The sequence below is a fragment of the Schistocerca cancellata genome, chromosome 3 (genome assembly GCF_023864275.1).
Source record: "Schistocerca cancellata isolate TAMUIC-IGC-003103 chromosome 3, iqSchCanc2.1, whole genome shotgun sequence".
In the NCBI taxonomy this organism is placed as follows: Eukaryota; Metazoa; Arthropoda; class Insecta; order Orthoptera; family Acrididae; genus Schistocerca; species Schistocerca cancellata.
In genome coordinates this window covers 608,956,728-608,975,349 of record NC_064628.1, presented here as the reverse complement: position 1 = coordinate 608,975,349, position 18,622 = coordinate 608,956,728, and the positions used below count along the sequence as shown (strand labels likewise).

At 37.2% G+C, this 18,622-nt stretch overlaps 1 protein-coding gene across 1 annotated transcript in view; it reads left to right on the top strand.

Annotated features, from left to right (window-relative positions):
* LOC126175520 (teneurin-a) overlaps positions 1-18,622 on the top strand; it is a 192,612-nt gene that overhangs the window by 161,407 nt on the left and 12,583 nt on the right. The window contains exons 25-30 of the mRNA XM_049922345.1: positions 1,250-1,522; positions 6,853-7,161; positions 7,340-7,491; positions 11,896-12,063; positions 16,800-16,941; positions 17,022-17,153. Coding sequence (XP_049778302.1) covers positions 1,250-1,522; positions 6,853-7,161; positions 7,340-7,491; positions 11,896-12,063; positions 16,800-16,941; positions 17,022-17,153 — 1,176 coding nt within the window. The remainder of the gene's footprint in view (positions 1-1,249; positions 1,523-6,852; positions 7,162-7,339; positions 7,492-11,895; positions 12,064-16,799; positions 16,942-17,021; positions 17,154-18,622) is intronic.

Sequence of the window (18,622 nt, the reverse complement as noted above, 5' to 3'; positions counted from 1 at the left end):
GTTGGTTGTGTTTGTTCTGCTGCTTTTTTTGTTGCTGGTGTCATCTGTGATGAGATGGCTTCTCCGTTTTGAGTTGATACAATAATAGGCATGATATAGTTGTTTGTGTACATCATCTCAGCCATCTCATTTATTCTAGAACCTATGAACTTTTTCCCATGAATATTTAAATGCATATCATGCCTGGTGAAGTGATTCCTTTCCAAGAATTTCACATCTAGGAAGTCTGTGTTTCTGTATGCTTTGCATATTTTGCAAACTTGCCTTAATAATTTCCTGGTTGACACATGAGATTTCCATTAGGTCATATCTGTGTAGTATTCCAGTCACTATTACACTTTCATTTTTCACTGTATCTAGGGTTTTCCATAAGTCACGGACGGCACTTTTTAGTTCATTGCAATAGACATCGTTTGCACCACCAATTATAACCAAAACCCGAGTTCTGTTAGATGGCAGTCAGTATCATTAAAGTCTTCCTTGTTTGCTTTTACACCGTCTAGCTCAATAACCCTCTCCCCTTCTCTCTCTCTCTCTCTCTCTCTCTCTCTCTCTCTCTCTCTCTGTGTGTGTGTGTGTGTGTGTGTGTGTGTGTGTGTGTCTGTGTGTGTGCGTGTGTGTGTGTGTGTGTGTGTGTGTGTGTTACCTAAGACTGGGGGAAAAGGGAGGTCGGGGGGGGGGCTGACTTCATTATAAATGGGTACTTAGCTACAATTACACTTATCGTTGTTACTTCTTCTGCAATGATACTTTAACATAAGCATCCTGCTACATTGTTTCCATAAAGAAAGCATCTTTTTGTTCATAAAATTGGCCAAATATTCCATGGCAACACATTTTACTACAGTGTTACATCTAATCAGGTTATTCGAAATCTCAGTGAATGTAAAATTTATTTGATTGTTTCATTTTATCACCTGCAAAATGCTGTATGTCATTGTGATTTCAGTATGTAACTCCATCTATAATGACCATAGCGTTTAATTTCAACCTAACATCTACTATCATGTTACTGAATTCAGAAGCACTGAATTAGAAACTATTCCTCTGAAAATAGTCATGCCGTGACACACCATCAGTGTGATACAGATAAAACATTTCTTCTGCCATAGTTTCACACTTTTACTGCATTAGCCTTTAGTCATATAACAGATATATGATGTTATAAGTATAATGTTTATGTGACAAAGTAAACCATTAGTTGAGTTTATTCCAACACGTAACTGAAACAGTAATTTACTTCCCACAGCTGTCGCACATTACACTGCCAAGCAAACGACGGTTTGGGCTACAGTATTCTCCTGATGGAGGATTGCGTCAGGTAGTACTACCAAGTGGTACACGCCATTCATTTTCATGTCAACCTTCTCTTGGATTTCTCCGTGTATCCTACACAGCCCCCGGTGCAGCCCGTTCCTATGTACAGCATTTTGCTCATTCTGGAGCACTGCTGCAGACTGTCTTTCCTGGAGATGGAGCTCGTGTCCTGTATCGGTATCATCGCTCTGGACAGTTAGCAGAGGTGAGTGAGAAAATAATTCAGTACTCTGTACTAAGCTTTAACTCTGTCATTATCACTAATTATTATTATTATTATTATTATTGTTGTTGTTGTTGTTGTTTTGTTATTGTTGTTAATTTAAATATGGTACATGTCATTTACACCTTAGCTCTTGAAAGCTAATATGACTACCTTATCACACTTAACATAAAATGTTTCCCATCTTCTAAATAATACCAAGTCCCTCCAACTTAGCCTTATTTGAGTGCAAAAAACCAGTTTTTGTAGATGCCTGTGAGTTGTGCAATTTTATATGTAAGGACACTTATTTACAAATTTCTTAAGTTAAGATTACAGATGTTCAACATATCCTTTACCAGTGACATAAATAATATCACACCAGTACTGGAACTCATCCCATACTCGGGCAACCATGTCCATCATCACTGATGTTATGGCAGTACAGATTTGGTTGTACTCTTCTAAATTCTGGGGTAGTTTTGGTGTATGAATCTTGTCCTTAATTAACCCCACAGGAAGAAGTCAAACCCAGTAACTGAGGAGGCTAGCTGAGAAATGTTAAGTTGCTGGCTCTTTGACAACCAATCCAACAGGTATCCACACACTTAGCAACTCCAGTGAGGGGCTGTCCAGTATTGTTGAAAAATGAAATTGTCCTCATTCATCCTCAGAAACAACCAGTTTTATAACACAGGAAAACGCTGCTGAGTGTTAACCATGCTTCCATCTAAGAAGAATGGGCCATAAACAGAAGAGTGGTATATTGCCCACAGAAACACTGACTTTGGGTGAATCTTGTACATCTTCAGTGTGTGCATGTCAGTTTTACAGAGCCCAAATTTGAGCATTGTGTTTGTTTCCTTTCCCACTAAAGTGGAAAGTCAGTTCATCACTGAACATGATGCATTGTGAGAAAGTATTACCATTGTCAATAATATTCTGAAGCTCATCAGAAGATGCCACAAGTTTGCCTTTTTTATCATGATGTGCAGTCTTAAAAGTTGTAGCTTATATGGCTTCGTAACCAACTGACATCCCAAAACATGCAAAATTGTTGTAAGCAGCTGTGACTCCCAAATGGCATGACAAGTTGATTTTGTTGGACTCTGTTGGAGAGTGGTTTGAATTCGTATGACATTTTTGTCAGAAACATGAGGGCAACAAGGACTCTTTCCTTTACATGCACACCTGTGTCTATAAACTATTGATACCACCTGTGAATGTTCCATCCATTTGAAGTTTGGTACCTCAACCTGAAACATCTTTGCACTGTAATCAGGGAATTCCACTCCGCATACTCAAAATGATTTCTGCTGTGGCTTAGCTATTTTGCAACATGTAAACCAAGAAAATAGAAGACAACCAAAATCTAGGGGCAACAAATATAAAGTAGACTGTGTAATTGTTTCTCCAATAACCAAGCTGTGGGGGCAGCGATCAGTCGCTTTTACAATGTAATAATTTGTAATACATATATCCTGTATTTTAAGTCATGAGCCAGTTTTATTGAGAATTAGAGAGCCTTAAGAGATTAGATTGCTTGTAAGAATAAAGAGTTTTGTCTCATGGGTTTAAACCACTAATGACTTCAGCACAATTACTAGGTACTACAGTACTTGGTAAATATTTTGGTAAAAATTGTCAGTCCAGTTTTACACGACTGAGAAGCAACATGAATATACACATTTATAATTAAAATAATGTCTTGTACCATGTTCTTGTAAAGCATTAGTTGTTATAAAGCACAGTTAGTCTTTTTATTTTTATGAAATTGCTTTAGCAATGAAAATTAACTACAGTGTGGCCAGTAATTGAGTGAAACTTCTTGGAATTCTTTATGGGGTAATTTAATTTCCAGAATTCCTCTCTTATTTATTACACATTGAAAATATCCACAAAACATGAGATAGTTGAGAGATATTACAACAGTGGAGAGAACAAAATCAAGGAAAAACTCATTCTTTGACTGGTTGTTGCTGTGGTGGTCCTTAAACATCAAACAATCAATCCATGTACACTGCTGACCAATAAAATAACAACTCTGGGAAGGATAGAAAATAATCAGATATTACTTATTGAGTATATACAGTATTACAGTATAGTAGGGCTAATACATGATTGAATATGTTAGTGATTTGTTACCAAGTGGGATGTGAAATTCAATACACAAGAGATGCCATTTCTGTCAGCAGCAAAGGCTCTAACCCAGCAAACCCAGGTATGAAGTTCAACTGAGCTTAGGTGACTAATACAGTTACGTCATTCCATGCAGTTTTAGCTCAGTGCCAGAGTTCATCAATCATAGAGTTTAGTCAGTGGTGATGTGCTAGTCTCTTCATAACCCATGGCCACATGTTTTTATTGCATGAAAGAATATGAGAGTCCATGATTGTCAAACACATCTGTATCTAGTGAAAGTCATCAGACTTCTGACAGATACTCCATAGTTATTCATTAACCCACAACACTACTAAAGGAATACCGTATTTACTCGAATCTAAGCCACACTCGAATCTAAGCCGCACCTGAAAAATGAGACTCGAAATGAAGGAAAAAAAAAAAATTTCCCGAATCTAAGCCACACCTGAAATTTGAGACTCGAAATTCAAGGGGAGAGAAAAGTCTTAGGCCGCACCTCCAAATCGAAACAAAGTTAGTCCATTGTAATATGAAACACAATTTAGGTCGAATGAATGACGATACAGCTACAGTAGTTTGGTTCAAGTCGTAAGCTTAGCAGTTAAGCTTTACCAGGTAGCCATTGCTAGGCGTCAGGTGCTCCGTCCATATTTATACGGGTACCCTTCCTTTTTCGCGTACGTTGTCTGGTTTGAATTGACTGCTTATTTTTCTTTGATCTGATAAGAGCCGTTCTCTTTGTTATAGGTGTTTACGTCACTCTAATCTGAAAATGCATTACTGTACTGTGTCATGCATTGTTTGTCGCATTCTGATAATGAGTGTTAACGATCTATCGCCACTTGCAGCATGGCTTGCTTTTGTGCACGCTACCGCTGCTTACAATTTATAAAAAAAAGTAGAGAGAGGAATCGCCTCATTAGCGAAACAATGGCAAGAGACTGCTATTTGTTGTTACTTACACTGCTGCTTTCTTTGATAATGATCAACAAGAACCAAATAATAGACAGTGTATGATAGAAGATGTTCTGAACTAGAGTTTAGCAAAAATTTTTCTCCGCTTGAAAATCTTCGCAGGTGTCTCTTTAGTACATTCCATTCGACACTGAAATTAGAGTCATCTTAAATTTAAAAATCTAGTCAATTGCCATGATTCATTTCTGACTGTATCACTATTAGGCATAAGAATAATACGAATATAAACATGACATGATATATATATTCTTCCACGTTTGCTGTTGTCTCACTCTAGTTTCGTAGTTTATTAGGCAGACAGTATTTAAATGAGTTAGCAGCAAACACGAAAGAATACATGGCAAAATGTTTATATTCGTATTATTCTTATGGTAAAGAGAATAGTGCATGCGATTCACAATTCATAAAAGTTCCTATAAGGAACCATCTCTTCTCACAGGTAGAAAAAAATTCAGAACGTAGAGTTGGCCATATTGACAAACATCCCAGTCTTGCCAGTCGGATTTTCATTGTATATTGAAATGCTGCTACATTCGAAGATGGACAATACGGACTTTGTATTTACTTTGTTGGATAATGTATGAAAATGCAGTGGTCAAAACTCGAGTCGGAGAAAAAAGCTCGTCTTCCACCTTTTCTTTTAATTTATTTACTGATGCAGAGGGTTTGGCGCCAGTATTTATCTTTGTGCCTGCAAAGCATGCCTGTGTAGCACCACTATATTGGTGTTCTGTGTGTAGCGCTACATATATTCGACGGCAGAAGTTAGTTGTGGCAGCACCTACCCACATTTTTCAGATCTTCCACTTACTTTGCACTTGATTCTAAGCCGCAGGCGGTTTTTTGGATTACAAAAACTGGAAAAAAAGTGCAGCTTAGATTCGAGTAAATACGGTAGTCCAACAATGTGAAGATAAATGCATGATTTATCTTCACTTTACATTTAGTGCTCTGATCTCTTTAGGTTCTCTAGCTCCCAATAAAACTGACTCATGACTTAAAATACAGGATCCTTGGAGCATCCTACAGCGTGGGGGTCTCTCTGCTGTACTTGCTATGATTTCAGGTGCACCTTGACTACCCTCATCACTAAAATAAAAGGAAGGTCAGTGTTGGCCATAATATTGATGGTTTATTGATAGCAGAATCGATTTTCAATCATATAGTGATCATCTTCAGTGCTGTGGTGTACAAATGAAACTCATAGGCGCTGGTATCAGTTATTATCATTAACCAAAGCTGAGAAATGATCACAGTAACTCTCGTCACTGCACAAAGCCCAAAACGAATACCTCAGACAGACAAATAGAACAACATTGATACTAAATAAAGATATGCTTGAGAAGTTCATCATTTCTAACTTCCTACCAACTCCTTACTAATGAAAAATTTGTTGTGATTGTTCATTTGTAGATATACAGTATAGTATATATGAACAGATGCTAGATACTTCTCCAAGTTGTAGGTGGGTACACTCAAATTACTCATTGTTGGTTGTAGTGGTACCTCTCCTTTGTGGAGTTTTGGGAAACTGTATAATCTCAATGAAATGGCAGCACCAGGACAAAGTTTTTCAGCACATCTTTTGATAATGAACACTTTTTTAAAAAAAAAAACAGAAGTGCCTTCCATTTCATTCATTCAGTAGGGTGATTCTGCAGTGTTTGGTAAGCCCTGTTCTTAATTATAAGATCCATTTTACCCACATAACTGTCCCATGAAAGAAGAACAGTGGCACAGCCTTAGCCCACTTGTAAAATGAATAAATCCAGTTGTCCTCTAATGGACGGTACTGCTGCCCTCTCAACAGAGGAGTGGAGCATGATGCAGCAATTCAGTGATGGGAAGGCTCCTCGGTGTGGGGGCAAAATGTAGACCTTTTTCCAAAACTGATAATGTGGTGCTGTTCAGATCTGTACTCGTTATCATATGTCATGGTTTGAGAACAAAGGCATTGAAATTTGCGCTCCTGTGCATCAAGTCCATAGTGCTCAGATATTGTGTCAAGATGACTATATGATATCCAGCTGCAGACCTAACAAGAATATAATTTGTTAATACACGTGGTAGTCAAATGAAAATGTTGTTATGGCCTTTTTCTTTTTTTTTTTTTTTTTTTTTTTTTAAAAAAAGAATGTTTGTATCAGATGAAATGAGTGAAAAAATAAAATTTAATGTTAATGTCTGATAACAGTACATGGTCTTTGTTTCTGCAGATACTGCATGGAGATGGCAGAAGTCAGATAAATTACTCACCTCTAACTGGGTTTCCAAGTGCAGTATTACACATTGAAAAGGACTTTGAATATCGATGGGATTATCAATATGTGGCTGGTCTCCTTGTTGAAGAAAGAATAGATTTTGGAGCTAAGACAGGAATCAGCAACGCAAAATTTACATATGAGTACGACAGCAACTTCAGGTTAATTGGTATTCAAGGACGTATTGGTGGACAAACTCTTCCAGAACATAACCTCGGATATAACATAAAAACTGGTGCTCCAGAGCAGTTGGGCCAGTTTAAGGTAATATGGGATAATATTTTTAATGTATCAAGCTTTAATATCAGGCAAAAAAATTATATATGTTCTGTCTTGGAGTGACTTTGTACTTAGGTATGTTTTTTACTGACTAAGCATATTAGCCATTGTCATTTAAGCACCAGTTTATGTCTGCTAATAACAGTTTGTGTCTTTCTTTTAGGTATCACGTCCCAGAGCTAATGAGACATCTGTTTATGATGGGACAGCAATTTTCACACGACTCATCAATAATCAGTTTCAGGAGATTCAAGTTGCAGTCACTATCCATCGCATGGAAGTATTCAGAATGGAATTCTTATATGATGCCCGCAGGTAAGTTATTAGAAACTTGTTTTTGGCAGAATAATGATTGGTTGAATGGATATCAAGTCTAATGTCTATGGAGACAGCAGATTAGCACAATGTCTTCACGAACTATATCATAAGTAATTTTGCTTTCCTCTGTCAGGCTGCTCCATGCTATTTCAGTAATCTTGAAGCTGTTGCTCCAGCTAATAGTTTCAGTTGTTCTGTATGACTCAAAAGTGTGATGCATATTATCAGCCACTAATCCCTTGCATCTCCATATCTCCAGAACAAAGTCTCCTACATAACATCAGATACAGACAGGTACATCCCTGGCAGAAGGAAGCAGTGAATCACAGGAGTGGAGATGCAAAGGAGTTGTTAATAGGGCAGAAGACTGATAATGATGACATTTATGGCATAGATACTAGATAACAGCTAGGGAAATTATCCATCTACTGCCTCATTTTGGAAGATTCAATCAAAAATCACAAACTTTATTCCAAGACTTTATTAAATTTTATGCAATTAACTACCTGACTCTCATTTTAAAATCCCAAAATTGATCTTCACATGACACTTCAGGAACTAATATGTACTTACACACATCAGAAACTGTTTGCCATTCTTTTACTTACATTTCACCTTCTGGACCACCTATTACATTTGGAAGTTGGATGGGGAACTGTTTGGATGTGCTCAGAATTACTTAACATACTGATTGAGATTGAGACTATTGCTGGCAGTCAGTCAACATCCAATCGTGAGCTTGCGGTGAAACCCAAGACAGAAAGATTCAGACAGTAATGCTAGGAACATCATCACCATCTCCTTCCAAGCAATAGGTGTAATCTCCTCTATCATCTACCCATCCATCTCTTATGTGGTCCGCCGGCCGCAGAGGCTGAGCGGTTCTAGGCACTTCTGTCTGGAACCGCACGACTGCTACGGTCGCAGATTCCAATCCTGCCTAAGGCATGGATGTGTGTGGTGTCCTTAGGTTTGTTAGGTTTAAGTAGTTCTAATTTCTAGGGGACTGATGACCTCAGATGTTAAGTCCCTTAGTGCTCAGAGCCATTTGAAATATTTTTTTCCTTATGTGGTCCACCTAGTTCTCTCATTCCAGTCAGCTGATAATCCATTATCTTTTTTGGCAATCTGTTTTCCGTCATTCTATCAACATGATCCTTCCATTTCATTCTGTTCTCTTCTATCTTATCATTAACTGAAAAGATCTTACTGTTTCATTCCTTATTTTATCCACTTTATTACAACCCCTTACATATCTCATGAACTCATCTCTGTTGCTTGTATATGTGATTTTTCTTTTTTTGTTACTCTCCATGATTCAGAACCATATCCAAGTGTAAATACAGGTATAACTTTGTGGTTTTTTTTTCTTATTTTTCCTCTGAATTTTTTTCCAATCATTCTGCAGATAGCTTGATGTTTATTAACAATCTTCTCAGTATCTCTGTCATTGTTAAAACTAGTATTACATCCTAGATAAGTGTGTGGGATACTTGTTCTAAAATTTTCTCATTTTTTATTGTTTCTGATCCGACACGATTCCTTCCTATGAAAACCATTATCTTTGTCTTATTAGCAGATATAGTTAGGTTGTAATGTATTGCATTTTGGCTCAATCTACATAACACTTTTTGGAAATTATCATCTGTTTCCTGTATAACTGTCTGGTCATCAGCATGTACACTAGATCATTTTTTTATTTCTAAATGTATTTCATCTTTCCACTTCACAATTACATCACCAATATATAAGTTAAATAAAGCAGGCGATAGACTGCAGCCTTGTTGAACACCTTGATTCATTAAAATTTCTTCTGACATTTTCAAACCTGGTCTGATTACCTATCCATATATAGAAAAACATAACTCATAGGTCTCCAGGAAATAAGCCAGATGGTTACTAGGAACACATTTTAGAAATACAGGTTACATTTCTGATAATGTACGTTTCTTACAGTAAACAAAATATCTGGGCTATTGGGCTGGGAGGGTGAACATTTAATTGGACTGTGTACTTATTTGAATGATAAAATAACTGAGGTATTTTTATCAACCACCAGATTTAGCTGCAGTTGCAGAATCATCTGAAGACACTCCCAAGTATGATGACATTGATCTATTGTGATAGTGTTAGGAAGTGACTTTAACTTAATGAATACCAACTAGAACAACAATGCATTTATTACTGTTGGTGTAAATAGTCACAAGTAATTCAGGGACTACTTGCCCTTTTGGTGACAATGTTACAGTATCACCATGTTCATTGGTGTAAAGTGCTGAAAATAATAACAGTAATGATCAAACAGTCCATGGGTCTACAACCGTGTATTGTCTGATCAATGATCAAACAGTCCATGGGTCTACAACTGTGTATTGTCTGATCAGCTATTATGCTGGGGTTAACTGATGAATCGTTAGCAGTAATCATAAACATTTTCCTTGGTTTCTAAGGCATCATATCATATACTGCACTATATGGTAAAATAACTTTGGTTGCTGAAAAATTTGAAAAATTAACTTTAGACCAGAAAATAAAATAGATGCCAATAAATATGAGGAATTTTGTATGTTTGTCTTTTCAGTACAAATTGATATAATTTTAGTAGTGGTACAGACTGTGAAATGAGCTGGATATTGTACGGAATCTGAAACCAGATGGGTACAGTACAGTTCATTGAACAGCGAGTGAACAGTCTGTTACAATCAAAAGGATTCCAATTATCTAAGATTCATGATGCTATGTGAAAGAAAAGTTATTTGTCTCTAGTTTGTTTGTCCCTGAGTTTCTTGATTTGGTCTACCTTGTTTTTTAAATCTTCTATTGTAATTCCTTCACTCTTCCTCAATTTTCACAGTCAGTCTAATATTGCTCTTACTTTTGCATAATTACTCTACTTTTCTCTTGAGGTTTCTGTTTTCTGATGTCCTGGTTAGATGTGTGAAGAACAAAATGCATTTCTTCCTGATTGTGCTCGTTATCAGTTCCATTTGCTTGTAGGCTGTTTCATTAGAAGTTCTCAGTTTCCTTGGTAATTTTTGTTTATAAAAATAAATGAGAAAACAATGAGAATAGAATTTAATATAGGGATAAATGGGAAAATTTGCTATAATTGCATTTTATAATAGCAAGTGACAAATAGAGAAGCATATATAAAAATGCTGACTGGGAGACTGAAAGAGAAGCTGCAACTAAAAAATGTGTTGTTTTGATTAAAAGCATATGCCTGCCAGAAAGCAAGTTGAAACATGTGAAGTACCTGAAAATAATTACTGGAAATATATTTTTGTGTTTCCAATGTGACTCTTTCCATTTGCAAGACTTTAACAGCCATTACATTGTTGCAGAACACTCATCAGCATTGCCTTCATGCGAGTTATAGCTGCAGTATACATTCTTTCACACATGGATATTCCAGAATGACAACCAAGCGAGGTGGCGCAGTGGTTAGACACTGGACTCGCATTCGGGAGGACGACGGTTCAATCCCGCGTCCGGCCATCCTGATTTAGGTTTTCCGTGATTTCCCTAAATCACTCCAGGCAAATGCCGGGATGGTTCCTCTGAAAGGGCACGGCCGACTTCCTTCCCTAATCCGATGAGACCGATGACTACGCTGTCTGGTCTCCTTCCCCAACCAACCAACCAACCAGCCAGAATGACAAGTGATGCTTATACAGAAACTACCTGCTTTCATGCTTTCCTTTCAGAAACATTGAAGTGGACAAACCAAACATTTTATGACATATTTCTGCACTTCTGTATGTGTAATTGTATGTCTCACAATCAGTATGCCCTTTCAGTAAAAATCAGTTACAAGCTGTCTCAAGTGTGCTGTTGACAAATCCCCAAACAGAAAAAGATAAAACATAAGTAACTAAATACTAGTGTTTGTTTTCACAATGTCTTCCAAAGTTTTAACGAAACCAATAAATTCAATCTTGAGAAAATATTTTGACAGCCAAGATTAATCTCTCTTCCATCAAAAGTCAGCATCTGTGATTATTGCTTTGTTAAATGTTGCTTTTAGTGACAAATATTACATATTTTTGTATGTTGCCACAATTACCAGAAGGTTTAAGTTAAACCTGTAATTCTTGACAAGTTTCTCATGTACTCATTCCACCATAACTGAATTTTTTTGTACCAGAGGACTTTACATTCCAGAGCATAAGATTACCAGTCATTTACCTCCATTAGTTTTGATACATGTGATAGATCAGTCAGTATATGAAACTATGACTATGTGTACTATCATACACAGCTGAGGCAAAGTAGGTTTAACATTGCATCGGCTTCAGATTGCACCATTATTGTTAATGCAGTTTTTAATTTAGGATGTAATGTGTCATGGTTTGTGTGCTTCATTTTCTTCTAAAATTTTTTTCTCCATTTGTGAAACAGCCGCATCTCACAGACACGTACATATACACGTAATGTTGGTGTTAATACCTACACCAATGTAAAGAACTACACATGGGACTCAGATGGCCAGCTATCGGGAGTAGAAGCTCAGGAGCCATGGGGATTCCGCTATGATGATAATGGAAACATGCTGTCTCTGACATACCGGTAATTATTTTTATCACTTTTTATATTTATTTTTATTTGTAGTTAAAAACACAAATTTGGTACCTAGACACTTAATTGAAGCAGGTTTTGAAATGCAGAATTTTATAACATATTACTCTCTGTTAAAAGCATTTGATGTAAATGAAGCTGCGATTGTACAATATTAAAATTTCTTTCATAATTGATGGTCACATTTTCTTGTACCAGTCCTTACTCACTTCAGCTATGCACCAAAAACCTGTTGAAAAGGTCATCTTAAATTCTGTTTAAAATATCAGAATATGACATGAATTAATGAAAATATGTTACATGAGTTAATTATCATAGTTTTACTATCATATATGAGTGTTTTCTTTATACATGCTGCATTATTACATTTGCTGTGAAGTATGAAGTTCATATTTTTGGTTTATTCAGAAGTGTTCCATTTATCTCCTTTTAGAAGTTTCCATCTTTCAACAAACATAAAAATATGTGTTGAAAAGAACAGCCTTGAACACAGAGCTTCTGTAGCATGGTCCTTAGAACTGATTGTGGCCCCCTTGTTCTGACTAGAGTAGAAGGCTTGAACTAGGGACTTAAGGTTTTGTTAGAAGCTAGGCTGTGACTTCCTACACTTGTACAGTAGGGTTGAGAACTGAAGTGTCCCCTACATGGGTCAGGTGTGTACTACACATCAGAGCTGCTACCAAGATAGCTGACTGTGTGTGGGTTGCACACAAGGTTTTTCCACCCAGTATAGATAATGATTAGCTGTAAGAGACACCAAGTTTTCTATAATATCTAAAGAAATGCTTCCCACAGGGGAGAGTATTACAATTCTAATGGTCAGCTTTGGAAGTGTTCACAACAAAGTATTGGAGTTTGAAGTGCTCACAAAAAGCAGTGGTAACTTGCATAATACAAGGTACAGAAGGCTGGCTAAAACCTGAAATTGGTAGCAATAAAATTTTTGGGATATGTTAGTGTGTATTAAAACGATGGGCTAATGGGAAATGTAGATAGTGTATTTTTCACACTAAACAAGGAACTCAAACCCATCGAAATAGAAATTGATTATGCTTGCAAGGTTGTTTGAGCAAGATTCAGTATCAATGGTAGGCATAAACTTATAATTGGGTCCTTTTATTGGCTACTAGGTATAACCAAAAACTTCAGAGTAAACCTCAGTTTGCTAGTATGTATGCCCCCCATAATGCTGTTATCTTAGGGGAAACTTTAATCACCAAGAAATCGGATGGGATAGTTACAGTGGTCATGATTAGACATCTTACAAAATGTGTCCATGCGGAAAGTGCTGTAATCACATCATGAGGGAGCAGTAGCAGCAGTGATTGCCAAAGTACAAAGGACAACTAAAACAAGTAGAAGGATTTGTATGTTGAACAAACTAGGCTGTTGCGTTACATTCCAGTTAGAAACACGAAACATTTAGTTGTGATAGGAGCAAGTTGAAGTGCTGTGACTCAAGTTAAAAGACTAATTGACTAACCACTGGATAGATATGTAATTTGTAGAACAGTTCATGATGGAAATGCGCCCCCCCCCTCCCTCCCTAGGTATACAGTCAGTCTAAAGAAAGTTTTAAAGAAACAGACACTGTTGCATAATAGGTGTAAAACAAATCATCAGGTTATAGATAGAGGGATGCTGAATGCCACATGTTTGTCAGTCAAGAGGGTATTGTGTGAAGCATTCATTCATTACCATAACAGAATATTACTGAAAGATCTGTTATTGGTACTACAGTCAGTGTTTACATACTCCTGGATGTCACAGAAACTGAAACTGAGGATATCAAAACAAATGCAGAAATGCGGAACTTCATCTTCAAATGTTCCTTTACAAAGGGGAATTCAGAAATGTTGCTTAATTTTAATTGCTGCACCACTGCAAAGATGAGTATATAGCTATTAGTGTCAGCTGAAGTCTCTAAAATCCAACAAAGTTTCAGGGCCTGAAAGAATCTCTGTCAGATCCTATACCAAATTTGGAGCTGAGTTAGCCCCTTTCTTAACCATAATATACTGTAGATTCCTTGAACAAAAAACTCTGCCCACTAGTTTGAAGAAAGTGCGCCTCTTTAGAGAATTTTAGAACATATTCTGAGCTCAATTGTAATGAGGTGTTTTGAACAGTAAGACCTCTTCCATACCAACCAGCATAGATTCAGAACATTGGTCACGTGAAAGACACGCCACACTTTTCGCATATGAGATCCTAAAAGCTATGGATCGAGGCAGTTAGATAGATGCAGTATTTCTGGTTTTCTGAAAATCATTTGATTCAATATCACACGTACATTTATTATCGTAAGTAGTTTCACAGGAGTATCAAGCAAAATTTGTGACTGGATAGAGAATTTCTTGGTAGGGAAGACACCGCATTTTATCTTGGATGCAGAGTCACAGACAGTTGTGCCCCAGAGAAGTGTGGTCGAACTCTTGCTGTCATGTTGTAATATAATGTTGCCAGACAATACTAACAGTGTGAATCTTCATACTATCATGGCATATTACTTGACTGATGAAAAAGCGAATTTGTCAGGAAATGAATTTTGTCTGCTGCTAATATTTCAGCCGCAAACCTTTCAGCCATCTTCAGTGCAAGGTGGAAAGACTGACTGCAAAGTCTACCATCCATCTTATACCACTAGGGTGAGCTAATGGCATCTGAATACTCAGCAAATAATAATGGAAGAAATACCATACAGGTGGCTACCGTGATGCCCTCTGTAAGGGATGTTTCATCGCAAATTCTTGTCAAAAGTAGAACAGTATCATTTTCTATGAGTGTTAACTATTGCCGGTGCCAGACTCCATGTTTGTCAATGTTAAAACCATCATCTCACAACTAATTAAATCATTCATCAGATGTATTTAAATGGATTTACTGAAAACTGGATTCCAGAAGGACAGTAAGTTTATCAGGCTGTAGCATGTTGGACATAGCATCAGTGCCGCATGCAGCAGTCTTTAACTGCAAGTGGAGTATGTCTATTATACAACAATCCATACTGACAAGGGAACTTATAAATGTCTGCCTTCTGTAGAATTAAGTCATGCTTCACAGAGTCAAGAAGAGCCTCCTGTCGATTGCAGTCCAGTTTATCCACAATATTGTATCTGCATTAGAGTGCCCAAGATGAGCATTCCTATGTACTGGCTTGTGCTCAGTGGTGAGTCAAAACTTCATGCAAAAAAGCATGAAACTTTTTTAATGCCAAAAATGACACCCATCACCTCCCTTTGTACCTCCAGATAGTCACTGTGCATCACTAAAAGTGTCTTCGATGCATAAGTAAGGAGCTGCTCCATGCCATATGGCTTCTGATGCATCAGGACCACACAGATACGATACTGAGAGCCATCAGTGGCTCGGGTTAATGGCTTACTTGGCTTATAAGAAGCCAAACAGGAAGTGGAGTATGAACACTGCTTGGGGAACTGAAAAGCCTATCAGCAGTTCACAAACCACATGGATCTGATACCCTTTTGGCAAAATCTATTAAAAGGATGTCAGATAAGAGCTGATGGAAAATAAACTTAGCATAACAACAAATCTTTCCCAAGAAGGACTGGAGCTCCTTCAGGTTCTTAGGCTCCAGCAGGTTATTGATAGCTTTGATGTTGTCATCCGTAGGGACAAGACGATCTTCGATAAGCACGTGACCCAAAAAAATTGCACCTTTGAAGCAAAAAGAAAAAACTACATTTTACCTATTTACACTGAAAGCTATTTGCCGGCAGGCATTGGAAAACTGGCTGCAGATTTCGTAAATGCTACTCGCGTGTGTGGTCTGTGACCCAGATATCTTTGAGCTAGCTGACACAACAAGGAATGTCCTTAATCAAATGCTCCAGATATCTCTGATAAATTTCTAGAGCAGACAGAATTACAAAGGACAAGCAATTAAAACAATGAAACTCCAAGTGGGTGTTGAGCACTGAGAAATGGTGTCCAATGGCAACTAAAAGTATGCATGCATCATGCAAGTGAATGAGAACAGTGCACACCTGCCCCCCCCCCCCCCCCCGCCCCCTCCCTTACAACTTCGTCAGTAAGAATGCCTTGCATTGGTTTGGTATTAGAAATTGGAGCTCAATTATAACTTCCCATTTCATGATGTTTATCTTGTAGGTAAGGAGTAACTTTTCATCTTTTGCAAAATATGACTAAAAGTTGTTCTTTTAAACAATATAAACTATGGTGAAGTAGCAACTGAGATAGTGCAGCTGCAGATAATACCATTTAATCTCATTTAATTAAATGCTCAGTTCCAAAATTGCAGTTTATTAACATAATGTGTAATCAGCCATGCCCAGCTAATATAAATTCAAAGTAGTCACATTGAAATGTACATCCACAAATAACTTTAAATATAAATGTTTTCTGTTAAATTTGTAATGTCCTTAATCCATATTTGCAGTATGCTAAACTAGTGCAAAAATTTCCTACACCATTACCTCAAGGTATTAGCTCCATAAGAGACATCACTGATGTGGACCCATTGCACCTTTCATTTACAGTGTTAGTGTCTGTATAACTTCCTCAAACTGGCAGATGCAGCAAACAAAACCCCACAAAACCATATTATCAGTTTTTGTATTTGTAACATGGCTATTAATTATAGCCTGATTTTAATAAGAAAAATGTGCATTGTTCTTAAGTCATTTACATTTGATATATTAGCATTACTAAATAATTAATTGTTATTTCTGGTTATTATCTTGCAGGGGGAATACAATACCAATGGAGTACAATGTAATGGACCGCATAGTGAAGTTTGGAGAAGGCCTTTACCGGTATGATAACAGAGGTTTGGTTATACAAAATGCAAGGGAAGAAAAATTTCATTATAATGCTAAAGGTCTTTTGGTAAGTTGACATCATAATTTCACAGCCCTTTTCACAAAGACTATATGATTTAATAGGAACTGATCAAGTCTTCTTTTCAGGTTCGAGCAACAAAGAGAGGTAGATTTGATGTGCGTTATTACTATGATCATTTGGATCGTTTGGCTACACGTAAAGATAATTATGGGAATGTAACTCAGTTTTTCTACACGAATCACATGCGGCCTAATGAAGTAAGTATTCAAAAATTGTTTCATCTCTTATCATGACAGGAAGATGCAAGCTCAAATGAAATTGATTAGGCCAGCTGTTTTTTAACTTATTTCTAGTTATGGTTACTGATACTTTCAGCTATTCTTTTTTATTTGAAGTCTTGACATGGTGAGACCAAGTAGGGAGCTGCTTGATTAAATAAGCTGTGAATCTTCAGCCCCAATTCACTGAAGTTTCAGTTGGAAGAGACTTGCCATGTTGGGCTGTAGACTGAATAATTTGGTTGCAATAACATTACCACTAATTGTAGCTGAATGAGATAAAGTATGAAATGCTTTTATAGAATGACTTGTTTATTGTTTTAGTTGCATGATAAACTACGTTTTTAGAGAGAACATGATGGAAAATGATATTACTGTTTCGTGAGTAAACCTATGATGGCATTGTTTGTACCTAGAAGGAATTAATCATTGTCTAGGAGGAGCTTAAAGTCACACAGTGCAAAATGATTTAGAAAAGATATTTGTATGGTGTAAGAAGCAGCAATTGATCCTAAATAATAAAAAGTGTGAAATCCTCTGCATCAGCAAGATTATGTGTCAAATCACACAAATACAAGGTTGTCAGTTCAGCAAAATACCTAGGAATTACAATAATGAACAACTTAAACTGGAACCAGAACAAAGGAAAATGCCATGTGTAAGAGGAACCAAAGATAGCATTTTATTGGCAGTGTAAATTGCCGATCCAAATTCTTATAATGTGCTGCAATGGAGGATTGCCCTTACAATTGAATAACCTGTTTACCTTAAGACACTACTCAAAGTATTGTTCATCACAGTGCAGGGCAGCCCAAGAGCCTGTGCATGACTAAGTTAATTAGGCTGACAATAGCCCGTGTCTACCAAAAATTCAATTGACCACCCGTTCATGACCAGTGTTGGCAGAATACACTGGGACAATGTATGTGGAGTATCAGAGACAGTCTCTGAGCCCAGGGAAGACACTGTGGCATGTGAACACTTAGAAGATGAATAAATTGTAGTACATGATTTTGCAGAAAATCATGCATTTGTCCTGCAGGATGAAGTGCTGGTGTTTCATTGGCCACCATTCATCCACTTGTTGTTTATTATAAACAATCACAAAACTGTGCAGTTGATCACATTTCCTTTGTTATAATATCAGAACGCCTAACCATGACACAGTGAGTGTTCATCTTTCTCAGCATCACTTGGTTAGCTTCATCAGCTTATTTCCATACAACACCCAAGTCCTACTTCTCAGATGGTGCTGCAGCCCAGTATAAATGGCAAGAATTTGTGCCAACATATCTTTTCATAATGCTGATTTCAAGGTCTCTGAAGAGTAGCATTTCTTTGCCCCATCGCATGGCAAAGGACCATGTGATAGTATTGCTCATCAAGAGACTTGCTGCCACTGCCAATCTGCAGTGGATCTACAACTCATATATACTGACACCCAGGCA